The sequence below is a fragment of the Lampetra fluviatilis genome, chromosome 34, assembly GCF_964198595.1.
Source record: "Lampetra fluviatilis chromosome 34, kcLamFluv1.1, whole genome shotgun sequence".
NCBI lineage: Eukaryota > Metazoa > Chordata > Hyperoartia > Petromyzontiformes > Petromyzontidae > Lampetra > Lampetra fluviatilis.
Window position 1 is genome coordinate 7,611,998 of NC_136308.1, and position 27,735 is coordinate 7,639,732.

Below are 27,735 nucleotides of genomic sequence, written 5' to 3' on the forward strand. Positions count from 1 at the left end.
GATTGAGCATGCGCGTGCTTTCAGAGTTGTAAGCTATCAAGCCAGATGTGGTCGTCACGTGATTGGTGTGTTAACTAATCCCAGGACGAGCCACGAATGTTTATTTTGCCTTGTAGTGCAGCGTGTCCCGAAAATACGATGACATTTGACCAACATAGAAAGGGCCGTGTTTTTGTAAAGCAATAAGTGGTGGTCTTGGGTTATCACAATTTTGAGAGGCAATTTACTCTGTGAGTAACACAATACCATTTGGTAGAACAAATGTCTTTTTTCAAACGAATGGTAACTTCATATTGCCAAAATCATTTTGATTGCATCAGGTAATAGGGCAGAAGTAATCTTTAAATGTTATTGTCCTTAGGTATTCCGGACAGCCAATCTTTACGATGCTCGGTTCTGTTTTCTGTTAAATCCCCATCTGTGCCTATTTATTATCTACGTGCCCTTTAAAACGTAATATCCAGAATACACAACAGTGTAATATAGTGTAATGCCGCTCCGATATTGTCTCCACAACCCCCATGGTCAAGTCTCTCGTGCCTAACCAGCCTCATGAAGTTTACTGGGCATTCATCATCAGCCATGATCCATCCACTGCTGGATGATTGCCTCCCCAAGCATTCCTCTTCACGCTTCTCTCTCGCTAAATTTAGAAATAATTTGTCAGGTTCCATGCTTTTCAGACTCGGTGAGGCTTTTCTGCATATAAAGGGGATTGTTTAATCTTGACTGAAAGCTTTCGTGACTGCAGGAATTCATATTCTTTGGGTCTTTCGGTAAAGTCACGTAGATGGTTCAAAGAAAATAACAAAAAACGACGACGTTTCGATCGCAACACAAGCGATCGTCATCGCTTGTGTTGCGACCACAACGTCGAAACGTCTTAGTTTTTTGTAAAAAAATTTTACCATCTGCGTGACTTTACCGAAAGACCCAAAGAATAATGGCATTGTTATGTTGGAATGAAACTGCTTGATTTGTATGTTTTTTGCTGGTATGACATTCACGGGAAATTCGCCATTTGTCTGTCCCCTGGAGCCCTCTTCTTTGCACGCGGAATGCGCGTCTGCCTCTGTTGTTTACAGCAATACAGGTCGTGCAACACGACAATTCCACAATTGCTCCTCTGGCATCGTGGCGATGTAAACCTAGCGCGGTGAACATTTTATCAGTGCGCTTGATGCACAAATGGAATATTTAAAAGTCTTCGATGCGCCACTGTTTGTCACCCATAATGCCCGGATTCACAAATACGAAATGGGGACGCGTGGTCACACAGATGCCCCCTCCGCTTCTCCTGACACAAGTGTATCTGGCTCAGCCACCTCAATGTCAAATTTAAGTTGTTGCTCTACACCTACTTGAGCCATACAGAGAAGAAGAAGTGTACGGATTGGTCTCCTCCGTTCACTCCCCATCTTTACTTCTCTGTTAAATCACACACACAGAGCTTAACTTGCACATGTACCTCAGCGTCTTCCGACGCCTCTTGCTCCCACATGTTGGCACTGTCTCTTTGGATGTGCGTGTGTTTGTGTCGCTTTCATGTCACCGTTACACTTGTATTGAACTTTTCATGTTACACTTGCACTGTTTTTGACTCGTGTGTAATTCGTTCATGACCGTTTGTCAGTGGTTGCAATATTCTTGATGGACCCTGAACTCGTTCTCTGCAATCTCGATGTTTTTGTTTTGTTGTTGCTGTTCTCACGCCCCACAGATCTCCCTTGTAAAATATCTGGGCAACTGGCTAAACGGCATCATCCGTGTAATAAATTAAATCAACTTCAACTCATGGAAAACGTTTGGCAGGCATTGGGTGGCGGTTAAAAAAAAAAAGTGCCACAGGGGACGCAATGAAACGCGTTTGTAACCCCACGATGGTGAAGTCGTTGTTGATGCTTCGTGTCGTGTTCACTGTTGTTTTCTTTTAGATCTGGGACATCAGCGACGATGAGAGCATCTAGGAGGGCAGCGCTGCAAAGGCTCCGGCTTTACGCCACGAAAACATTGGTCAGTGACATCGCAGAAGTAAACAAGTGCTTAACCTTTTACGATGTTTATTAAACTTTTTAATGAGCCCTCAGATCATATGTTTGTTTCGCACATGGTTTACATTGAAACCAAGAGAACGTCGTCGTCCTTTTAACAAGTTTAAAAATAAATTAACGATGTTAAACCGTAATAGAAAGAAAACAGAACGTGAGTATTCTTTGTAGATTTTTGTTTTTAAATCGCAAAAATTCGAATTTAAGGTCAGTAATTTACTGTTGAAATGAGAATTGCGGCGGTGTTCATCTCACGTGTACAGTTTAGAGCTAGCGATGGTAATTTTACATTCCTATATGGTGGGGGTGAGTTTATCCATTGGACAACCACTGTTGACTTCCTCACAAAGTGGAGCTCGTTTTATCAACCCCAGCGGGAATGATGGGGCTAAGTCAATGCCCAACCAGGGTTTGAACTTTTGCAACCTTGACATCGCGAGCCGCTCGCTCGCTCTACTGCTGAGCAACCTGGCTTGTCATTGCAAGTGGCTGCGTTTGGTGATGTTCATATTTCAAAGGAAGATGATTTTTTTTGCTTTTTTTTGCTTTTTTTTATTTTTATTCAAGGTTAGGCAAGCATTGGTGTTTGAGGGTCCGGCCTGGAGATGGTCACTGCTGGTTGAAGAGCCAACAGGAGTGGTTCTCATTGCTCGTGTGTGGGTGAACTGCACATGCATGCCTGCACACGTTCGTCTGTGTTTTGACTATAAAACGTTGGGTTTGTTTTCTTTTTCATATTCCTGGAAGCAGAATGTACATGTATATTTTAACACGTTAACATAAGGGTTTTGGTTCATTGTACACGTACAGTACGTGGCTTTCTTGGAGATTGCTGCCCCCTATTTTCTTAACGGCGCCATTTGCAGCCACGGTGTTATCGTTGGTTAAGAAAACAGTAATGTAGGAAGGTTATGTTATGGCCTATGAGTGAGTGGGGGGGGGGGTGGGATGTAATTTTTTTTTTACTGACCAAACAAATCTGCACTGCCTTCTTTCCAAACAAAACAATAACTGGAGCAAAAGCCACCTATTCCAACAAGCGTCGGTCCCGAAACCAGCGGCCAAGCGTGTAGGCAACCCCAGAAGCAATTCGTTGGGTTCAGCACATGCACTGTATGTAATGGGAAGCTGGCGTGGTGTAATGGGCAAAAGGTCACCGGTTCGATTCCATCTCCCGGGCACGGCAGTTGAAATGGTGGCGCGAGTTTTCTTAAATTCCCCCCCTCCCGCCTCTGTCCACCCAGCAGCAATTCGTCGATGGGCAGCTCGCACGTGCTGGGGTAAAGTGTGGGTACTCCGAGCTCTTCCAAGGCGTCTGGCCATATCTGAACGTATAACATTAATGGTAATAATACCATTAATGTTATACAGAAGGGGAACACAACATCTCAAAGAGTGCAGTGTCGGGTTTTTTGCCTTGGTGAACCCCCCGAATGGCAGTTTGTCCCTCACCTCAGGAGGGCCTGTTTGAAGCTTTGTCGCGTGGAGGGCCTTTTGCAAACAGTGGCGTGAGCAAGCAATTGCAGGGCTGCACCATTATCCTTTATGACTGCAATTGCCGATGTTTAAATGTGGATTTGGGTCTGCTTTACCAAGTCACGGAATTGTGCGAGGCGACTGCTGAGGCAATGCGTCTGTCTGGAACAAGTTCCGTCGCCTCTCCGGTTTCAAGGGAGCGTTTTAAGACTCGTTATAAATTTGTTGGAAATATCAACGGTTACGATGCTGGTGGCGGCCTTTGTTTACCGCCAGAGATATTTATTTTCAAAGGCATTGCGGGGAAGCAAGACTGCCCGTCCCTCGCACGCTCTCTCTCATCCTCCCACATTTATTAATGTTGCACCACGAGGTGGCCGTTTGTTTTCCTCCACTGTTTAGGTGTGCGGGGTTCACAGGACTGACCTTTAAAAAAATATATACATTGCGGAAGGTAGCCAACGGCCAGTTTATAGTATTACGAAAAGCAGAACCCACGCAGAAACATATGAAAAATAAACCCAAGTTGCATTGGCTTTTTCTACCATGAAATATTGATGGAACGAATGGTTGCCACTGCCAATATTTATATGCGCAGGCAATGACGAAACCTGGAACAAGCCCTCTCTGGGATTGCCTTTGAGGTGTTTTTATTGCTTGTAATAATTTTCCTTGCCTATAAGAATTATACAATATTCCTGCGTTAATTGCGATGGATTTGTTCCGGTGATGGTCGTGAATAGCAAATTTAATGGATGATGATTTTGGCGCGTCTGCAGATGCTTTTAAAGCTTCGATAAGTTCTCTATCTCTCTCATCTCTGTATCTCATTACTTTCTCGCATCACGTTCTCGCTCATCACTTTCTCTCTCTCTCAATGCAGTCGTGCAGCGTTACAGATGCGATTTGCGGATAGCCAAAATCGCAGATAGCAGTTTTGTGAATAACGAGCGAATGCTGTATACCATTGTAGTGATTACAAAAAAAACACTGCCTTGTCCTACAAGAGCATTGTTGCTGACAATTAGTGGCCAGAGATGAGCCTTGCTACACCATGTTATCGTTTCATGTCTCACCAAACGCTGTTTTAGGTACACAATTTATAATTTTCATATTCATTGACACCCTAATTGGTACGTATGAGGTGAAATGAAAGATATGGAATGATGCGGTTTTGCTGCTCTTGAAGGTCTGATGTTGAAAAGTGTTAATGTGGTCATTAAAATGTATGGCATGAACGTTTTATGTGCAGTTTTTTTAATGTTTCATCATCGGTTAATGTTTGGTCACAGATTCCATCTTTTTAAGATAATACAGTAACGAGGCTGCCACGGTGTAATGGTTGGCACGCTGGCCTTGCGATCCAGGGGTCGCCGGTTTGATCTTCTGGGGTGGCAGTTGAAACAATTGGGCAATTTTATTGAATCCTCCCCCCGACTCTGCCCACCCAGCAATGTAGATGGGTATGCCACTGTTAACCCTTTCCCGTTCCAATGACGGATGTGTAACGTAATCGTAACGGAACCGGAAGAAAACTTATAATAAAATAACTTTTATTGGTCCCAAGGCTCCCACATGGCCATGCGGGAGGGCGTGTGGCACAGTTTGGTGCCAGCTATCATATAGTGTGGTCGTATCGCTGCAGTTCTCTGCGGTGAGTACAATGTCTTTAAAATACAACGGCGTTATGCCTCTAAATAAAATTAACGTTAACCACTTGCGCATTCCGAGATTCAGCAGTGAACGGGGCACCCACCCTGCAACTTTCAGTCATCTTGGAACGGGAAAGGGTTAAGTCAGTCGGTTGGCCGCGTTTGCTCGTGTTTAAAATTTAGGCCAAATGCCCTGAAGAGGGGTGGAGGCCCTTCCGCCAGCAGTGGCGTGAGCAAGTAATTGCAAGCATGCAAATTTACCTAATTATCTTTTAATTTTTTTGTCACTAAACATTATTTTTTATCTTCCTCTTGCAAAACTGTCAATTAAAAGCAAGTCGTTTGTGGTGTTAAAATGTACCGGTAATTTTTACAGCAGTTTGAAAGTATTTTTTTATCTATGCATGGTGGCCTGCAACCAGTTCTTGAATGTTCAGTGGTCTACGGGTCCAGAAAAGGGAACGGCTGACTAAGAGGAGGTTACATTCTCATCACCTACCCAAATGTATTACCTCCAGGAACAGAGTTTGCGAGTTGTCGCCTTGTATGCAAACAAAAAACGATGAGAAATTCTGCATTAAAAATGAATTTTATTGCTAGAGAAATGACCACATTGCAATCGTTACTACAGATTTTACATTCCAAGCCCTTCTTTTAAAAGTAATATACAAACTTCAAATCCAACACTTTCTGTAAGTTATGGGACATCCCATCACAACAGGAAAATGCGTGCAGGCTGGAAACAAATTGATCTAACAACACACAATGGTGCCCTGCTCACAAACAGCGGGAAGGCAGGACTCTGAACATTCAGTTATTGAGCTGGTGGTGTGGGCAAGGCCGAGAGCATTGTATATGCAATGTGGTGGTCAACGAGCATGCAAGGCATGATGGGAGTTGTCTACCTGCTGTTTGTGAGCACACCTTGGTGGTGTTGTTATTTTGATATACAAAACGCTGCACACTTTTTCACCTAATTTGCTAAAATACAAACGTCAGTGACCAGCTTTACCAAATCTAAACATTTCAAACTTGGACATCCTAAATTACTACCGTCAGATTTTAAATTCACAAAACCCTTGTCTTTGACAATAACATGATCTATACATAGTTTTTTTTTGGTGATCAGTCCTCTAGAACAACCCTAGGGTTTCAATATCTGAGGACGTTTTCGTTTGGAAAAACCATACAAAATGTAGCCGATGCTTCGCAACCTTTTGACCCCTAAAGGTGTGCACACGTTTTGATCATTGGAGTTGTGAGGCTGAATTAATTATCTTTCCCTTCCCATGCTTTGTAAATCGGCAAATGTTTTGTTCCTGTCGCTCTGCTGTTAACCGTTTTTTTCACTTGTTACTGCAAAAAAAACTTTTGCAAACATGACCACGAAAAATGTGTATTAAAAAAATATATATGCCACATAACTGAGAACTAGTTGTGACGCATAGGGCCAGCCTACAGAGATGCGTGAAGGATGCGGATCTCAGATCACTTAAGACGCCAGCACAGTGCCCCGGGGGCTGTGCTTTTTACACCAGAGCCTGCCTGACTGCTGCATTTTGCACAGTTTTTCATGCACTCAAGTCATTTTAGAAATGCACTACAAAGAAGGATGCCACACTTTCTGTGCATGATGAGAGAAACCCCATCGCGAAGGAGAAATGCGTTTAGGCCGTGAGACAGAAATAACGACACGCAAAGGCGCAACAAACGGCGACAAAGCAACGACTCGAAAACAACAATGCGACCACACATTCAGCTTTTGAAGCTGGTGGTCTGGACAAGGCTGAGAGCATTGTACATGCAACGTGGTGATCACGTGACTTGCACGCAAGGCGTATGGATGGGAGTCGTGTCTTCGTGCTGTTTGAGCAGCACACCTGAGCGTGTTGCTACTTCTAAAAGAACGATGCTCTCGGAAAGAACTACTGTTTCGCAGCTACGATGCAGATTACTTCAAGCGACAACAGTGGCTGCCAAACGTATACAGGTTACGTCGTACATAGCATGCATTACTCTAAATAATACTGTGTTCCTGCACTATATAATACCTCATAACTGAACTGTAAGAAAGAATCAACTTTCAAAACAGAAGTGTAATAAAAGAAATTAAATACATAATGTATGTTTATTTTTTTAATGCAGCTACTTCAACCAAAAATCTAATAGCGACCTATTACGCTCAGCGTAATACTAGCTTGAAGGCAAACTTAATTCCATTTGCACGAGAAATAAAATAACTACAAAATATTTTAACTAAGCGAATAATTGTAAAAGTGTAGAGAAAAAAATCTTGATTTGAAATTTCAGGGTTTTACTCATTGTGTAACGTAAATTGAGTAACACTCACCACTGCCAAAGGACATTTTCTTAGACCACCACTTAAAATAAAAACATGCAAATGGCCCGTGAGAAGTGGAGGTAGACTAAGGTAGACTAAACTGTGTGGGGGAAAGTAGATCATTTTTGCTTACAAAATGTTATAAGATCAATTTCAGCACACAGTCTGGTCTTCCGCAGCAGTGAGTAAATTTTAGGCATGTAACGATTAAACCACCGTTCTTGCCCAGAGTAATTTGATGAATTGTCACGACTCAAAAGGATTTGATTCTATTCGGAGAATGCTTTTGCTCGTCATACTGTGATGGCAGCGGTGCACAAGTAACAACAATTAAACACATTGATCTGTAACACTGCCCTTTTGGGAATATTACATAACAGGCGACATCTTGGGCAGTGGCGCATGCTGCTGTGAAGAAAGACCTATTGCCCAATGTCGCCTATTATGTAATTCTTCCTCTTTTGGGCAGGGCTATTGACGAATATTTTGCACCAGTGGAGGATCCAAGGAGGGGGGTGTGGGGGAGGCGATTCCCTCCCCCCCCATTGAGGCCCCAAATTTAGTATTTCACTATTTTTTATTTTACCAGGTACAGCCCACCGAGCTAAATAGCTCTTTTTCGGAAGCGACCTGGTCACAAACGATTGCTCAACCAAGTGGCTCATCATCTGGAAATTTATAGCAGCCAAATACTCTAAACGCATTTTTAGAGTTTGTATTGATATTTACCAGAGAAAATACACAATGTTTTTTTTTTATGAACATATGGCCTATTTAAAAACTTTACAATGTTCAGGACTTCCTACCCCTTATAGGTTTCTCGATCTGGCTCCGCTTGAGTTTTTTTTCTTCTTAAAAAAATATTGTTTTTGTCAGTTTTAACCATCTCGTTTGTAGTGGCATTTTCTCTATGTTGTGCAGCGCTGTTGCTTCTAGCAGCCCCACAGATAACATTGGACTTTCATTTTCATGAATCGTAAACAACAAATTCTTAGACGCGCGAGCCAGCACATATATCGCGGGCGTAAGAACCAGTTTAATCCGATGCATTTACGTTACATGCCTCGTAAATATACATTTTGAAAATAACCAAAGCAGATGTGAACGCAGACATTAACGAGTGCGCAGTAACTTCATGAACGCTGCTTATTCTGGAATGGGACCGTGCACTGCTGGTGCAATTGCGAGGAAAGGGGCTGAAGCGGGGAACCATTGTTGGCTCACGTGCAGTGCGAATTTACCTTTCCCTCGACTCAAAGCCCGTTTCTTTTTTGCCGCGATTTTACCGTAAAATTTGAATAAAAATATTCCGATTTATAAAACAATTAGAATTTCACGAATTTATTTCAATAAAAATAAGGAAATCCAGTCCTACATTTTATTTTTTGTTCAACACCAGCAGCAAAAAAAATAACTCGCAGTGTTCGCTACAAGACATGTGCCGTGTACGGGTTTTCGGCCGCGAGACATCCCGCGACTACTTCTCAACACAACCAAACCGTGCGCCGCATTTAAGTTAACTTCAGTCTAGAACCGCTACGCCACCTCACTGTGTTAGTATGCTCTCGTTTACAGCTACTCGCCTAAGTGTTGTGCAGAAGTATAAGTGTTATGGGTCCTGCCTTTTGCACAGTACAGGTGGAATGTTGGCCGTGTCCGGACACCTGTTCCAAAACAATGGAGGGGGGGGGGTACACGTTTCGACCTAGCTGAACCAAGCTGAACCAGCAGCAAAGGTACATTGCAGCCCACCTCACCAACCTCCGCCACTCCCAGTATATATTTCCTTGAAGTCAAGGGGGGAAAGGGGAAGAACTGCCCTCCCGATACCCAAACAGTCAATACCCTGTGCGAGTGGGCCACCCCTTTTTAAAAAGGGAACCCTTAAAGCTTAGACATGGGGGTGATTGTATTCAGCGCCAATGCCTGAAGGAACCGTAGAGAGAGAGAGAGAATACAAACTCCTCTGGGAGTAGAGATTCCCAGAGCCCGTTTTGTTATTTTCCTTCAATTTTTTTTCTACCAGGAAAAAAAAATCTGCGCTACAAAATGTTGTTCCTGCAAATTTCCCGCTTTGCAGTCGAACAAAGGAAATCTTATTTAAAAATTATAACATATAAAAACCCACGTGCCACAGCTAAAGTTAAACCGCACACACACACAAACTCGCTCGCGATGCCAATCGTTGCTTAATGTCCTGTTACCAGCAGTTTTCATATATATGATAAGACAGCCTGCTGCAATAAAAAAAACGTATAATGACTGACTGTGTGTGTGTGTCTAGGCAATGGGGGAACATTGCAGAAACATGTGGGATACAAGAGTTGTCGTTTCTACGTCATAGAGCTTTAGCCAGCGATTTACTCGACACTCCTTATTTAGAGCGTGACTACCTTATCTGGTTAATGCCTTTGAGCAATGTCCCTTATATGGAAGTCGGCATTCCAACCAACAGCAGAGACCAGCTGTGCTCCATGCAGTACACGGGAGGATGTTGGATGCACAGTGCAGCACAGAAGACCTCTTAGGCACGAGCAGATTCCCCTGTGCTGGTTATCGGTAGCACCTGCTTACGCAAATAGCGATTTCAATTCACTAAAGGCGACTGACATCGCTGACTCGGGACGAAAGGGCAATGTGCTATATACGGAAGACATACGTCTTTCAACATGCCGATTTTATTAAAACTATATTTATTAAAAAATAGCTTGCATGTAAAAAATAACCTTATTTTTCTCAGAACGTTCAAAGTATAAACTTTTCTAGAGCATTTTGTTCCACAAAAGCTAAATGTATTTTAACACTTTCCATAATGCATGTAGGTTAACCTTGGGGCCTTTGCGTACAAACCTACGTTTGACACTCATACATTAGGAGGCGGCAATCAATGCGAAATGTGCGTAACACATTGGTATAAACACAAATAAAAATGTGCCCTAGTATCTGCCACCAGGGCAGCCGTGTGTGCATACTTAGTGAAATCATCATTGTCATCGTCGTCGTCACAGGCTTTTTGTGTTTAACCAACAATGGGGGCAATTGCGTTGTGATAACCGCAGCACAGAAATAAAATAAAAAAAAAACACAACGCCACGCTCTGCGCAGGCGCCAACAGCGACCGGTGGCGCCGCACTCTTTACGAGATGACGGACGGGGAGCGGTTACGGGAACCGGGGGAGCCTCCTCGGCCTCCCCCCATGGAGGCGGACGACGACGGGGAAGAGGCGGACGAGGAGGAGGAGGACAGGGACGAGGAGGAGGACGAGGACTGGGCGGCCGGGTGCGGAGCGGCGTCGCCCTCCGCCGCTTTGATGCGCAGCCACGTGTCGCCCAGCGCCTTGGCGAAGTGCTCGTCGACGGAGCCCGTCACCGACACGCAGGACGACGGGCTGACCGCCGCCGGCTCGGCCTCGCGGGCGGCCGGCCCCGGGCCCCCGTGCCGGCCCAGGCTCCGCCGGAAGTGTTCCTCCACCACCGGGTCGTACGGCGCCGACGCTGGGAGGGGGGAATGGGGGGGGGGAAAGATCGTTGTGATAACGATCGCTCGTCGATCGCGCGGCGTGTCACATCTCTGCGGTCTGTTTTTGAGTCTCCTGTCGTCGGTAACCAAATAAGTAAGTCGGATTAAATAAAGGACAGGAAATATTAAAAATCGCATAAATCATGAAGGAATTAAGTATTTGACTTCGGTCGATGATGAATAAGATATCACGATTGAATTTGGAGGTGGCAATTTAAAAAAGTAAGAATTCAACATAATTAAAAGCAGAGGTCTGATTTCAAACAATATAAATTCCATCTCCCTTTGGAGATTTCATTGTAAAAAGCAGTGGATAATTGTTTCGTAATTTACCTTAATTTAAAATGGGATGACAGACAGCTGGAATAGAACATTGTGGTGTGATATTTATAACTGTATTGTTCTGTGGGACATTGTGATTTTGTAACGCTACACAAAGTGGAAAATGTCGGTATTGAACACGCAATTAACAGTCGCACGAGTGATGATCAATTCTACCCCTGGTTATATTTACGTGGACATAATTTAAACGAGTCGTAAAACGGTAAAATATCACAACTTTTGAAAATAAAAAAAGCAAAACCTACCAAAAAAACCACGGAAGAAAACTTTTCGACATTGGCTTTACTAATGCCGCTTTTAACATGGCAATGTTCCTAATTACCCTTTTCACAAGTGCACGGGGCACTATATTTACCCGCTCCTGTCGCTGCCTCCCTAAAGGACACTGTAAAAAATAAAGATATATATACTGCCACGCAACGAGTGTTTATTTTACTTATTCAATCTCGGGTGGCCACGGGGCTGCATAGCTCAATCTCCCAAGGGCTCGCTTTGTGTGGCGATGAGAAGCGCGATAAATAATACGGGACGACCTCTTGGCAGACAGCACTTCCAGTCACTTCCACGATATCGGAGGTGAAAAAATAAATTTGCTCGGTCCTTTCCGGGCCAAGCCATGGGTTTAGGAAAGTCAACGACTCCAGTCCAAAGTGCCACAAAGTCAACTCCTTTCCTTTTCATGACGATTATTTTGACATGTGGATTAAAGCCCTGCTGACGTCTCCCATTCTGATTGCGCGATATGGTTAGTTTCCACGATTTCAGATGTACTTTTCAGACCCTTAGGAGGTGTGCTTAAATATGAGCATTAAGTGGCTGCATAGTATGCCAACCAATTAGCACTCTAATTCAGATACAAATCAAGTGTCCACCTTTCCTAATACAGGAGAATGCTCATCAACGGCTGCGGTGTTCAGATGTACTCGGACGAACAAGTCGGCTATTGCGACCAATGTCATCTATAACATAGGTTTTTTGGCTTAGATGCCCTAGCAGGTTGGTGAAGTAACCTCCATGGCCCACAGAGGGGTGGGGAAGCTCTCATTCAGCAGTGGATTGAAAAAAAAAGCTGTACGTGTGCAGAGATATTTACCTGCACAATGACAGCCCACGTGTATTATTATCAACAACTAAACACATCGATCAATGACACTGCCTTAAAAGGAAAAAAACTATACAGGCGACGGTGTCAGGTAATAGCCAAGAGGGCAAAAGCCCTTCACGTGCAATGAAGAATGGCTATTGCCAAAAAACCGTCGCCCATTATATATTTTCTTCCCTTTAAAGCAGTGCTATTGACAATTACAACTGTGTTGAGTTTTTGTTGTTTGCGCCCATGCGCCACAACTGCGTGCGCGCCAACACCAATACCTCGACGTATAACTATGGGTATGGCTTTTTTTTTTGACCATGGAGCTGCCTAAACTTTTTTTTGCAGAGGAAGCGGGGTAGCCGCTCGTTTCCCCTCCTACTCACAGCCGGCCTCTTTGCCGAAGTCGCCGGTGAGCTTGAGGGGCGGGCTGCTCTTGGGCTGGCTCCGCACCGCGTTGCGAGATGGCGGCGCGCAGGTGATCACTGAAGGTCGCATCTGAGGGCGGACGAGAGAAGAGCACATCCCCGGTGGCGCCGGCGGCCGTGGCAAACACTTTCCACGGGGCCCTTACCTCATGGCGCGGCAATCTCACAGCTGTTACGCGCCCCGTGTGTTTTCCTGCATGTGTTTACACGCAGCTATCTATATTCGCCCGTCCGGAGTGGAGTGGTGGCGCGGCGGTTGGCCCACTTCGCTGCTGACAGTGGCGGATGCAATTAATTGTAGGGGTGATGGGGGCGATCTACCCTCCCCCACCACCACCTTGCTGTGCAGGAAATTTTCTTTTATTAAAGTTGTATAAATATACATGAAGTGAGTGAATTCTCATATTTATATCTCCACTGCGAGTCGGTGAAATATACACAAGCAGCGTGCACAACGGTACGATTGAGGTGTCCCAGCAGGGCAAGTAAAGCTGAGCTCTCGCACATCTCAGGAGAATGAGGTGTACCAGCTCTCCAGAGCAATAACCGTGGCAGCTGAAATAGCAGGAGGCTAGTAATGAGTCAGTTCATATGTATAGTGGCGTGGGTCTGCTTGTAATATAACTGTGCTCTTCACACCTGCTGTCTAAAGGTGACCTGTAATTGTACAACATATGTAATGTGTCACCCTGCTGTCTCAAGAATCGATAAATTTTCACAATTTGGGTTCACAATACTATTCGATAATCAGTTATTTTTGTCCTGTTTGTACCGTTCCATTTGCATGGTCTCCTACGTTCTGTAAAGTCCATTTTATTCATCTAATTGTGATATTTCTATGTAACCATCTTATCCATCTGTCAATTTAATTCTGAGAAATGTGTTCCTGAAGAAGCTCCCCGCATGTGGAAACTAACATCGGAACATCGTGCCTAACAGCCGGTGGTACAACCCGAAAAGACATCGGAGAGCTGTCAAGTAAAACCGCAAAAGAATAGAAAGTTCAATACCAATCCGACCAGGTGGCAGTAGAGCAAGTGGCTCACAATCAGAAGGTTGCGAGTTCAATTCCTGGTTGGAGGTCGACTCAGCCCATCATCTCTTCAAGGGTCGTTAAAATAGATAACACTATCTACGTATAAAAAAGCCCTATATTTTAAAAACCTACATTTCAAGTGCCACATTGTGGGGGAGTCAACAGTGGTTTTCCTATGGAGAGACTCACCCCCACCATAGGAATGTATCACTTCCACCGTGGGCTCAGGGCTGTAAGTGCAGGACTCGCACCACGTCAATGCTCATTTGAGCAGGAAATCACTTTGGTGTTCGACCCGTCTAGTTAAATGCCTCGTGGCCTGCAAGCAGTGTTGTTTGCGAGGCTGGGCCAGGCGAGCGGCGGACCGACTGGGACCACGCGCGTCCTCCCCTCACCTGCTGCTGGAGCATGGTGCTGTGGAGCGGTATTGGGCCTCCACCGGGCGACGAGCCAGGGCTGCCCATGGACGGGCGCGACATCTCCACCGACATGGGCTGCACGGAGAGGTCGTGGGGCAGGCAGCCGAAGGGCGCGGGCGACGGTGCCCGCCGGGGTTCGCCGGGGCTGCCGCTGAGCGGGTAGCTACGCCCGTACTCCCCGTTGCTGCTCGGCCGCCTGCCGACGCGGGGCGGGGAGAGAGCGGTACAGGGCAGAGAGGCGGGCAGGGCATGCGTGTGAGTGAGTGAACGTCAAGCGGCCAGGTTTGTCAATCAATCAGGACTGCGATTCAGGTAGAGGTGATTTGTCAACCTTTCTTGACAGCGGGAGAGATGCTCGTGAAATGCCACGGCGTCGGATGTACTCGGACTGACTTTTTAATCCACGCTGATGCATTGATGGTGGATCCAGTTTCATGCACATGTGACTCCCATAAATAAGGTATATTTTCGGAAACTGATAACTACCTTCAAAATAACATCCCGTATGTACTATTAAGTTGTGTCCTTGGCCCTTTTTTCAATCCACGAATGTATGAGGGCCTTCCCAGGGCATGCAGGCTTTGAGGCTTATTTCACCATACTTCAACACCCTGTGTGCGTGTGGGTTCGTGAAGTCAGACCGCATAGACATGGGAGCATAAAAGAATAATACAACAATGGTTTCTGCTGCTCTGCCATCTGCTGCCCGAAATGTAGGCCCCAAAGCAACCTATAACCCCTGGCATGTATGGTGGTCACCCATACAAGCACTATTGAGGCTCAACTCTGGTCATAGGTAACAATAATAACTTTGAATGGCGGAGCTTTGCTTTAAAGGATGATGCAAAAATAGTATTGCCATTATCTTTACGACGTGTCCGGGTGTCAGGGGTTGGTTGACATGAGTTTGTAAGCTTCATTAACAATGAAGGCTTCAAATTGAACCTCAAAAGAGGTCAAATAAATGGCACTATGAAGTCACTGCTACATTTTAAAATATCACTGCAGTGATGTCACTGGAGTGCTACCGACTAGGACTGAACGATTAATCGATTTCAAATCGAAATCGCAATATTAAACAATGCGATTAGCAAATCGCAAAGGCTGCGATTTTTTGCGATTGGAAAAGTCCTATTACCTTCTTGTTGGAATTGTTTTATTTTTTATTATTATAACTCTTTTTTTATTGAACTTAACAATTGTTCTATGTTTGATTGTTCTATTTCAATTAAAACATTTTAATAAATATGTTGCAAGCAATTCATATCTTTTAAGTTCTCATCCTTGCATTATAATATATAGAGCAGTTCATATTTTTAAATCCTTTATATTAAGTTCGCGTGCTTGCTTGCTTGCTTGCGTGCTTGCTTGCTTGCTTAGGACCGTGCAAATCTTTCGGTCGTTTTTTAACCCACTTCCCGTGATCCAATCGAGCTGACATTTTCCACACAGACTCGTTGTGCCAGACAATTATTGTTCGTGAAAAAAAATTCCCAAAATTTGACACTTTTTAGGCAAAAAAAAAATATTTTACATATATTCAAATAGAACGCATTCATGGCTTTGGCTGAACGTCAGAGTGTAAGAGCCCAGAGCGTAACCCCTCCACAGGCCGTGGCGGAGTAGCGCAGTTGGTAGTGCCCTCGCTTCCCATGCCAAAGGTCGCGGGATCGATCCCCGCGTCCTCCACAGGCGAATATATATTTTAAATCCTTTATATTAAGTTCGCTGCCACGCATATAAAGGATTTATAGTGAAAAACTTTGTTTTTACGGGTTATACTTATTATGGTATCACGTGGTAATGCTCCATCACATGTTTTAAATCTATTACACAGTGAATGTTGAACTGAAGCTTGACTTAAAAAAAATTAATCGCAAATCAAATCACAAACGCAATATCTGTCAGAAAAATCGCAATTAGATATTTTCCCCAAATCGTTCAGCCCTACTACTGACCATGGATTTTAATGATTTTTTCCCCTCATTAACAAAGTGTAAAACGTGTGCCAGACAGCTCGGGACAGGTCTAGGCATGTATGTCTCCGAGTTACAGTGAAGAATATTTTTGTCTTAAGATTACACCTTTAAAAATAAAATCTGCTCCGTTTTGCAATAATAATTTTTAAGTTATGTTTGTATTTCACCCTTGCAAATGTTAAGATTTAATTTACAAACGTCGCATTTTAAACTTGTAACAGAACCGAAATCTGTTTCGACTGGGGAGCACTTCTGTTTTATTACCTATTACACGACTCCCAACGCATCAGCATGCTGGCGTATGTCATGGCCCAAATGGAATCTCTTGTACTTTGTTGGAAGACATGGTGCTACATTTGTACAAGGTATGTCTATGCCCATTAAAGAAAAGTATATATATATTTTTTTATACACACATCTGGAATGTGCCTGCTTGTCAGATCTTGGAAGCTAGGGAGGTTTGAGACTGGGTAGAGCTTTGGATTGTCGACGACCATGCATAGACACGTTGTGATAGGGCTGTGTGACAACCATGCATAGCACCGTTGTGATAGGGCTGTGTGACAACCATGCATAGCACCATTGTGATAGTTATGCAGCAAATCTGGCTGTGACGGTCCCACCTGATTACGGAGACTTGTGTTGCCTCCGAAACGTCGTGATTTTTATTTTATTTTTATTAATTTTAATTTCATTTTTTACCTACGTGACTTTACCGAAAGAACTAAGAGTATGAATCCTTGCAGTCACGAAAGCTTCAAATCTAGGGCTGCGTGACGACCATGCATTTGACACGTTGTGATAGGGCTGTGCGATGGGGCCACAGAGCGCAGAGTGTAGCTTGCTGCGCTGTACTCCTATGCACTGCGCAGAATGGTGAGGTATGGTCAAATAACCCCCATGACCCGCACAGCATGGAGAGGTCCTGAACCGAGGGCCTTACGTGTACCAGGTAAGTGTGCTTTTGTGCATAAATATGCAATGCGTTTGTTTTTATAAACCCACTCCCCTTAACATTAATAACACACCCCCACCATTTCACAGTGGAAAATCCCAATGTAAAAAAAACCGAAAAAGTTGTCCAGACAACCGAGTGGGGTAACCCAAACCAAGGAACGAGGGTGGGGGTGTTAGCGGGTACAGTTTTTTTTAATAAACGGACACAGCTGTGTTTTCAGCAACGCTCCAACCCCAACCTCTCCCTTGCAACCCTTTTCCTTTATCCTAACACCCCCCCCCTCCATCTGGCACTCACATGGATGCATCCAGTTTGACCCCGTTTGCAGGAAGCCCTCTTTTGACAATCTGTGGCTGACCTGACACTTGGACAGGGTTATCAGCACTGTCCCACGATTACGATTTCTCCCCTCCCCATTACAGAATTTCTTGCACGATACAAAAATGTTATCCATGGCCCTGGCTCAGAATCACAGGGCGCGGACTCCCGAAGCTGATAACGGTCAACAGTCTTTGAATGTCGTAAAAAATATATAAATCAGTTCCCTCTCTAATATGGAACGCATGTTATCTTGGGGAAATGTGTATATATATTTAGCTAAAAGTGCTGCAGGATGGTTTATAGCTGGTTTCATGTCTACAACTAAATAATCCTAAACGAGCTTGAGCTTCTCACAGAAGCTAAGCAGGGTTAAGCCTGGTTAGTACTTGGATGGGAGACTGCCAGACTAAGTGTAGGGGTGTTACGGAGGGGCTGTATACATAGGATCACACGGGAAACAAACACAGTGGGCGGGGCTTCGTGAGTGCACGTGGAGGTGCTCTCAACGACGTCCGCACAGGGCAGCCTGGGGGGCTGGCCCCACCCCTCAGCGGGGGGTTTTGGTATAAAAGGGGATGAGCCGGAGAGCTCGGGGAACAATGTTAAAGCTAAACCAGTGAAGACCGAAGATCGTCTAGCTAGAGCCCTGGACTCCCCTGGGTCGCCGCCCTTGTCAGGGCCGCGCAGGACCGAGCCAGCGGCGTGGTCCCGAGAACCAGAGCTAGTGCTCTGGGACTCCGGGTACCGTAGCCCGACTTACCAGTGTCGGGCCAGACAGCCTCCCCTAGCCCGTTAGTGGAGGACTAGGAGGTAGGTCAGAGATAGCTAGCAGTGTATTCCCAGCTAGCCGGGTGAGGGGGCCGATACCCCCTCCAGTGTTGTATGTCCGCGGTTGTGACAACTGTTGCGGAATAAATACGTGTGCCTCAACCCCGGCGTCCAAGAGTCCTCAACGATATTACATAAGTACCAAGTGATGTAAGACTTGCGCTGTAGGTGATGAGCTTTGAGTGTTATCCCCTCGCATGTGTGGGCTTTCTCCGGGACACTCCCGATTTCTCCCACGTATGAAACGCTCATTTCATGGAAATGGCTAAACAACCCAATGTAGTCCTAAAAAGAATTGAGACTCCTTGATGTCAAAAAATTAAAGTGTTATTATTATTTGAACAGCCTATGACCAGGTCTCGGAAGCTATGCAGTACTCAGCCTGGATAGCACTCGGATGGGTGACCAACATGTAGTGGGGAAGCCAAGGGCAAGATATGAAACTCCACTGTTGTACAGCACTACTGTGGGCCCCTATGTCGATGATGTCTTCATCAACCCACACAGAGCGGTGTGGCGATCCCGCACAGCGTGGGGGAGTCCCTCATCCAGCAGTGGATTGACGCGAGGTCCATGCGTGCGCACGTATTGTCACAACGGTGGGGTGTATTCCCAAAAGAAGAGTGCAGTGGATACTCGGTCAAGACCGCACGACTCCGCGAGTTGCGTGAACGTGATATTTCCCGCAAACTAACTCCGGCAAAGGCTCGCGGCGCCGAATCCCACCGGGCGAACTGTGCCCACTCAAAGCCACTTGGCCTCGATGGTTTCTGCTGACGTGCTTCCCGGAGCCTGCCACGATGTACAGTGTACATGGGAGAGGAGGAAAGTTGATGATTATCCTGGCTTTCCGAGCTACCCCCGGGGCCCTGGCCCTTGTCAAGATAAACACTCCTCGGACCTAATCCAGAGGCCCCTGTCAAAATAAAAGTCCACCCAGTGCAGTGTGTGTGCACGAGCCAACGCAGCGAGTTTCTCTCTCTCATTTCTTCCGTTATTTCAAGCTGAGATTTCGTTTAAATCGCGGTTGCTGTAAACAGGGCCCCATCCCGACCCCCAAATGCGAAGTGGCTCGCAAAGAAATTGTACAATTAAAGTTGTAAAAGACAAAGTGGTAACACGTTTCTTGAATTGAGCGAGGTTGTGATTAGAACTTGCAAAGCGACGATGGGATGGAATTCCAAAGTGGAGGCGTGCGAAGGAAGAAGCCGAAATTGAAGTGTTGTTGTGACCTGCTGTGTGGCGGTGGTGGAACTCAATGCGGTGAACGAGATGAAAGAGTCGGTGTCCAGTAGACCGAGGCCTCAACATGGGTGGAGAAATCAATGAGTTAAGTTCATGGGAACATTAACCATGGTAGTAGCTATAGAGGAGTGGCAGCGATTCGACTGACCATCGATGAGTGAGTGAGTGCTCAAGTGAATCAGTGAGTGCTGGCTCATCAACCTGGGATTAGCTTTTATGGATATATTTGCTTCAGAACTTTTGCTCCCAAAAAATATAACTTTTGAATGCTTCATCGAAGCTATCTGTGCCATTGTTTTACATTTGCCTATCAAGATGGATGGCCACGAAACTTCCACAATCTGTGATTTGATGTGAAAAAAATATCCAAACTATCATTTGTAAGAGAGAAGGCTGAGTTTATGAGAGGTGTAATTTATTAGCGGTAATTAGAACCAGGCTCGGTTACGGCTTTCTCAAGGGGCTTTTTTTTAACCAAAGCGTCCTTGGCTGCTTCTGTTAATGCCTTCCTTTTTGATAAAAAAAAGGTCCCTCTGTTGATCTGCCCACTCTCTCCGAGCCGCTGGCTAATTCTTTATTGAGCCCGACTCCATTACCCTACGTGCAACCTCTCTTGATGCGTTTTCGGGCTGCGCCGCAGCATGTCGTTCGGGCATGACGTCCGACGTTTTGCTCCAAACGCGGGAAGTTTTCTCCAGAAAAAATAAAAACAACACACGGCACAGCACCAAAAACACAACGGAGCGATAGAAGCATTAACTACAACCTGATTCCAAGACAGTCCAGGTTTTGATCTATGATTTCCCTTCATGCAGACTGCCTCCAGAAAGCCGGACACCTAATGATGATGATACAAAATCACCATTTGCATGGACTGACGAAGGCTGTGGCTGAACGTGGCGGGTCATGTTCACCCGACAAAGCACATCCCCACCAACATGGCTGCACAACAATCGCTTAAACAGACTCCAAATTATATATTTTCTCACATCCTAAAAGTGATGCATCCCTTCCAAACCCCCCCCACTCCCCGATGCAACTGGAGCAGGCTTTTGGGCTGCGATGGACATTGCCTGGGAGTTGCGGAGATGGGGGGGGGGCAGAAGAGAGGTGGGAGGGGGGGTGGGGAAAAGGAAGGCTGGGGCAGGTTTCCTGCCAGCCACAGCTGACGCCAAAAACCCCGGCAGAGGGTTTGAGCTGCGGGCTTGTGTTGGGGAGGGCAACGGGGGGAATGAAAGGCAGCCTTTGTGCTCCAGCTCAGCTGTGAAAATGAGAAAATGGCCCCTCGCTCGCCCTCACTGACGTCCCCCTGACCCAGCGCCACAATGGTCATCTCATTAACGGGATCCCCCATTTAGGACCCAGTCGCATTGTCTCTCCACCTTGCGCGCGCGCGTGAGTCCGACACCCACTGCGCGCGTCTGCATTTTCACCGCGACGAACCTCGTCTGCCCAGTTACAGACGACGTCGGGGACGCTGCAGTGGCGTACGGGGCAAGCGCCACGCCAGCGCTTGCTATCCCAGAAGGCTATTCGATTCGTTTCGATCGAACGGCAGATGAAATATTGGTGCAAGTTTCCTAATCCCCCCCACCACCACCATCTCCCACCCGCACCACCTCTGTCCCACCCAGAAGTATAATGGGACACACCAGGGTCAATCAGCATGCCGTGTGGTGGGGGTTCAAGTGTAGGTAGTCCCATTTCTTCCAGTGCAGAAGAGTAGGCCAAATGCCCTCTCTGGAGGTGGCTTTCTCTCGAGCTCCCTCGAATGGAGGCCCTTCCACCAGCATTGGTGCGAGACATCAACTTCTTCAGAGTGGCACCTTTAATCTTTTTTACAGTGAAAGTTTACAGAAGACCTGCTTTGTTGTATGTGTGGTGTGCATTAGCGGTGTGTTTTTGCGCTGTTGCACGCACTGTACTCTTTTGTTTGTAAGAGCGGGTAAGTGCTTTGGAAAAATGGCACAAGAGTAGGTTTGGGAACCTGCCAGGAATCACTACTGCCCCATATTTAACTTTTGGCTATGTTTAAAATGACGGCAACAACGTTAAACATGTCTCATTGTTCACTCCATGGACCTCTGTGACTTCACGTATATAATGATTTAGGTGCAGCCTCAACTTTTCTCATTAACAAGCTGCCCGGTATTTCAAATGCAATGTGCACATTGTACACGCTGCTCAATTACGACATTCCATAATTTTCGTTATTTGCTGCTAAAAGGACACTGGAAACAATCGGGGGCGGTAATACATTGCGACATGAGACGCAGAACAAGTGCACGTTCACGCGTTCAGATGCCTTTCATGTTCATCGCGGAAGATTACCAGCTCAGTGATTGGCTACTCGTGATGATGATGCGACAAGAAGCCAGCAACCCCCCCCCCCCCCCATGAGACCATTCAATCACCACGGGAGTGTCTGATGTCACCAGGTCTCGGCAGCTAAGCAGGGTTAGAGGCTGTCTATAAATGACGTCACGCGATTTTGGACGATTATTGACCCCTCCCCCCTCTCTTCACACGGCGTCACAAAAAGTCAGACCCCCCCTCAAATGACGTCACAAAGCTCTGCGCCCCCCCCAAAATAAAACATGCTTCAAATCGCTTTAAACTATTGTCATTGTAGTGCGTATTTAATGTGCCACTGCACTCTGATGTAGGAGAAAACATTTATAAAAAAAAGTATATTTATTTAAAGTTGAGCATTTTGATGTGACGTCACATTTCTCAAACCCCCCCCCCCTCGTCCGTCACACATCGTCACAAATGTCTGACCCCCCCAGGTGCGTGACGTCATTTATGGACGGCCCCTTAAGAGTGCAGTGTATTTACGATGGGAGGTCTGTGCACAACAGGTGATGTCGGCTTAGGCTGTGACGTAGCCAGAAGATAGGCGTAGAGTGATCTTCCTATCTGCCGATCTCTCAATGTAATTCCTAGCAAGCACCTCTCCTCGGGCTTCTCTGTCCACTTTTCGTCTCTCGTTTCATTGTTCTTTGCCAATGTCACCGTGTCTCTCTGGTCCACGTTACACGGCAGGTGAGTTCCACTTCTTCTTTCGTATGACTGATGTAGATGCAGAGCAAACAACTACAATTTCACGTGCAGGTCGGTCAAGCCAGATAACCGCGTCAGGAATAGCGGAGTGTTATCGTTGCGATGTCTGCGTCGTATTTGTGGATCGGGCATCGGGTCTTTAGATGTTGTACTATGGTCTGTTCTGGATGACCACAATAGCCACTGATTTCATGCTCCCTCCCAGGCACATGCTAAGTACTTGTCATTGTTAGCTTCAGTTTCCCAAAAGCACCGAGACCTGCTCTCGTCCGCTTCCTTTATTTAATAATTTAGATCCTTATCCACATTCACTCACTGCCCTAGGCACACAGACCGATTCCGTTTTCTCTTGAATTGATCTTCAATTGTTTAGTGAAAGGAAGTTCACTCAACATGACAACGTACGTCTAAAAACATGGGTTTTACATGTGACTCGATGCACGTACGGTGAGAAAATAACGTATTAAATAAACACATAAGGAGATATATTCGGCAATGTTTCAGGCCAAACCAAATAATTTGCTTAACTTATTAAATCAACCACTGCCGTACCATTCCTTCAATGTCCCACTTACATGTGAAACGCAGTCTGTATTTTTTTTAATTCAAACAGCATACGAAGAAACAAATCTTTGTCAAGATAAGGCGATCGGAGAAGTGCAGAGCGAGGAGTTTTACAACGTGAACTTCTCGCAGTGCCAACCATGTGCCAATGCACAATCTCGCTGTGTCAACCCCCCACACTCTGAGAACATTAACAGCATTGTGGCTCTGCAGGCCGGACAAGGCCCACATGGAAATATCCATGCCGCTTCCTGGCGCCAATGCATCGGCACTGCTGAGTTGGCCCGGATTTCTCAAGGGTCAGAGCTTTCAGTTGGCACCACTGAAATTCTGGGTTTAAATCCAGGTTTCAGCCATAAGTGATTAAACCGGGTTCTCAAATGTAGAGGGTTGATGGTCTCATCCCAGACACCATTGCTGGTCTAATCACGGACGCCACGGTGGCGAGATGTTAACTACCTCACCTGGTATACAGGAGGTCGTGGGTGTTTGCATGTTCTCCCCGTGGTCATATGGATTTTTCTCCAGGTTCTCTGGGTTTTCCATACACATTTAGAAACATGCACTTAGAGCATTTGGCTTCTATACATCTCTACATTATAAGCTATCATTTGTGGCCAGGTTGTTTTAAAAAAAGAGCTATATCGCTCAGTCCCTGGTAAAAAAAAAAGTTTTGTTTTACCCTTGAAATTTGATTTTGCACTTAATTTTGATAAATTCCAGCTCTGAAAATCAAAATGATCAGTTTGACTGTCAGGCGATGAACATTGCCCTCAATGGCAAAGTGGGTGGGGGAAAGTGCTGCCCACCTACTGTGTGGATTAGATGCATCTCTCGAAGGGATCTCAAAGGTAGCGCTGTGATACCCGTCTCTAAGGGCTCGTGTCTAACACGAAAGGCTGCACTGCTCTGCAAGAGATCCACGTGGAATTTTCATCTCATGACATGACACCGAGAGCACAATCAGTCGCAAATTTGGAAAAGGGGCATTTTTTGCTTCACAAAAAGCACAAGCAGTGCCGAGTGCACCTTTCATCAATGGGATTACATTGGCGCCAGGGTGCAAAAATCAGGCGGACGATTAAGGAACCTATTAATCGTGCATACTTGACCCGCCCTGCACAACATAGGTGGCCGGTTGAGGAATGGAATGTACAGGAACTGAGGAAGTATCTTCACGGAAGCAGCAGCAGCAGCAACACATCACGAACAGCAAGGCACATGTGTTTTCTATTCAGGAGGAGTTTAACGGATGTAGCATTTCAAGGGCAATGGCCGTGTGAAGGTGAAATGCAGCTATGGGTCTTGTTGTGACCTGGCAAATGTGGCATAGGGGCTGCACATCTAGCAGACATTCCAGTATGCCGGTGTGAAGTTCCCTGCACACGCGTTTAGAGATGCTGCCTCCACTCTTCGCGCTCCTCAAATGAGAACTGGTCAAGGTGAGCCGTGTGTCGGAGACGGGAAAACATTGTAATTTTTGCCAATAATGTGACAACAAAATGTGTATTTCCCAAATACTTGAATCAAGGGCCACATTTATTGCCAAATTCATAGTGAATTGAAACGTATGCGACTTAAGAAGGGTGATCCGATTTTGAGATACACCACAACAATAATGGGGGAGGAATTATACAGAAAACAATATTATTTCAAAGCATACCTCTCCACCAATCTCAACAAGAGGTATTACACATTTTCACTTTCCCGACACACCTTGTGTGTGACTTGCTGTGATGCGACCCTCCATCCCAACACGACAAGATAGAACATTCAGCCGGGTCACGTCAGGCGAACTCGAGTGGGATTGGGGGGGGCGGACGGGCGGGGTGGAAGGGGGTCACGGCGATATCGTTCCACCTCGGCCCATTAAAAAAAAACACGCGCACACACACACACAAACGTCTCTTGTGACCGGTCACACACTGCACGAGGGCCCGTGGGGGGGGGGGGGAGAGATATCAGAAATCAGTGGGGTGTCTATAAATGGATCGCTCTGTACCCACGAAAAGTCCGTCTCCTCCGCTGTACTCGAATTACAGACACGCCAGCACAATTGTGTAAAAGCCACGTTCGGCGCCTCTCCCGGACGTATTGGAGCCATACCTGGCGGGTGTCCTCTTCACTTTCGCGTCCCGCGTGGCGGTGCTATGCACCACCACCACCACCACATCGCTAAGACCGCATCCTCCGCTTAAGCTAAACAGTTCCCCGCTGCTCCTCTAATCTGTTTATACCGCTCCCGTTCCCTCCCCCACACCAAACCGTGTTTGCGTGGCCGGTTGCTGCAAAAGCACTTCTTTTTCTGTGCCACGGGTTACGTTTCATCGCTTGGCCTGCGCCCCCACGAACGCACGCACGCACGCAGGCGCACGGATGAGACCCTTTCCCTGAGCCCCACAGCTGTTGACCATGGACAGACACAGGGGGGGAAGAGGACAGAGCCCGGGAAAGGGGGGGGGTTGGCTACGTGGTGTTGCGGGGGGGTGAACAAGTTCGCCGCAACGCTTTTTCCACGCAACGGAGCCGCCACGGTCTGCCGGCGCGGCTATCCCTACCAAGACAAAAGATCCCCCTCCCCCGTATAGCCTTAATAGACTTTTGGGGCAAGTGCTGTTGGCGGGCACCTACGAAAGCGAGCACGGCACACGAGCGCGTGGCGTGCCAGCACCATGCGCCTGGCCACCGTTACCATCTTGCCCAGTGCTGATGTTTATGCAACACACCAGGGTACACATTTAAGGCTGAATGGACCTCGGAGAGGCCCGGGACCGGTTCAAATATTCACCACTGTTATTTGGTCGCGAGCGGGACTCGAACCCAGATCGCCAGGTTCGTAGCGGAGTTTAGCAGCGCTAAGCCACTACACCAGAGCTGCCCGACTATCCCCCCACGCACACACACACACGACAAGGGAGTATTCACCAAGCTCTCAGGAGGGAGTTGGTGACTAGCGTGAGCTCTCCTCGGAAGATAACTTTCCGAAACATGAAACTGATTTACTGCCGCGTAAAAAGGAGGATTCCGCGCAGGATCACCCCAAAAGCACGGCGCAAGGATTGTATTGCGAGTTCGAGGTTTCATAAGCGACGTTCCGAAACGTATCCGCGATGTACTTTCGGATTGTCGTTTGGCATGATGTCCGACGTTTCACGTCACGTGCTAGGAGCCTTTTCAGATAACCGAAACGTCATACATGGTGCCGAACAGCACACTGTCACAACACGAAAACACATCGGAGAGCCGTGTAGCACAGCCTACGCAGTAGTCGTATTATTACCCAACATCTATGACCCAATTTGCTGTCTTTGGTAAATAACTTGCTTATGTTTCTGGCATTTCACGTGAACCCGCACGTGTTTCTTCAACAGCGCCGTGTTTACATTTTTCTCGATGGCTATCTAACACCAAAAAACGAAACGTGAAGACCCTAATGTTAAGGGACCATTTTCTTGGATGTATAAACCCCCCCCCCCCCTTCTGGTATTCCGGTCAGAAGCCAAAATAGCGGATTGTAAACATATCCCGGGTTCTGGCAGCAGTTTTATGAGTAGAAAATGGGGCCTTACGTAAGGCCAGAGGCCTAAGTACCTAAAAAAGGACAGAAAAAAAGAGTACATAGCAGTAAACTGGGCTTGCATGGCATGCGTGGAATGTGCAGTGCAGTGCTGTCAAGAATCCCTCCCCCAGTAGAGGACCCTGACAATGGACTCAGGAATGCATCAGCATGACCCAAAAGCTGGCTGGGATATTTGGCATATATGGCACGTGGAATGGATAAGCATGCGGAATCCGTGCGGTAGAGTAAAACAAGCGAAGACTGAATGCAGCAGCATAAAAGGGTGATGCTAGCCCACTGAGAAATGGGTACGCTGTTTTGAGCATGAATGCGGTGCATTGTACACACTTAACCTCGCCTTTTTCATAATTGATTCATTTTTAAAATGTTGAATTTTTTTTTAATTCCCAAACCTTTATCCGACAATGATCGTATTCTTTTTCGTCAGGCCTCGTGTAATCCAAAAACATTGTGGTTTTGTTTTATGTTTTTGAACAGAAACCCGCTGATAGCCAAGGCCACTATACATGGCATTCGTTACACTGTCACAAAACTAACAGCGACAGCAGTCCGCTTTATCTTCGCCTCCTAGCAATGTTGCTAAAAATCCTGCCAGGATGAGCTCCGTTGGCTTTGTTGTCATAAACTGTACAGTATACGATGGGGACCTTTAAATTGTTAGCTGTGGTATAACTTTTGACTGCTTGCACAAGCAGCTTGTTCTTCACCGCCAACATCATGTTACTTTTATCGTACACGAGCTGCAGACGATGTCCCAGGAAGTCGGCAGCAGCTTTCTGTTTCGAATTTACAATATAGTACAACATCGGGTAAAGTGATGAAAAATGGGACGGAGCGGTGGTAAA

At 46.2% G+C, this 27,735-nt stretch overlaps 2 protein-coding genes across 4 annotated transcripts in view; one reads left to right on the top strand and one right to left on the bottom strand.

Annotated features, from left to right (window-relative positions):
• ATG7 (autophagy related 7) overlaps positions 1 to 10,711 on the top strand; it is a 43,275-nt gene extending 32,564 nt beyond the window's left edge. The window contains exons 19-20 of one of the 3 annotated variants that reach the window (XM_078872439.1): positions 1,935 to 2,013; positions 10,623 to 10,711. In XM_078872439.1, the coding sequence (XP_078728565.1) occupies positions 1,935 to 1,967 (33 nt within the window). In that variant the 3' untranslated portion in view covers positions 1,968 to 2,013; positions 10,623 to 10,711. Of the gene's footprint in view, positions 1 to 1,934; positions 2,014 to 2,615; positions 5,686 to 10,622 lie in introns of those variants that run through there. The other 2 variants (XM_078872436.1, XM_078872438.1) reach the window with 2 other exon arrangements.
• VGLL4 (vestigial like family member 4) overlaps positions 5,747 to 27,735 on the bottom strand; it is a 36,689-nt gene continuing 14,700 nt past the window's right edge. The window contains exons 3-5 of the mRNA XM_078872440.1: positions 14,329 to 14,548; positions 12,856 to 12,967; positions 5,747 to 11,012 (exon numbers count right to left, since the gene is read on the bottom strand). Coding sequence (XP_078728566.1) covers positions 10,654 to 11,012; positions 12,856 to 12,967; positions 14,329 to 14,548 — 691 coding nt within the window. The 3' untranslated portion in view covers positions 5,747 to 10,653. The remainder of the gene's footprint in view (positions 11,013 to 12,855; positions 12,968 to 14,328; positions 14,549 to 27,735) is intronic.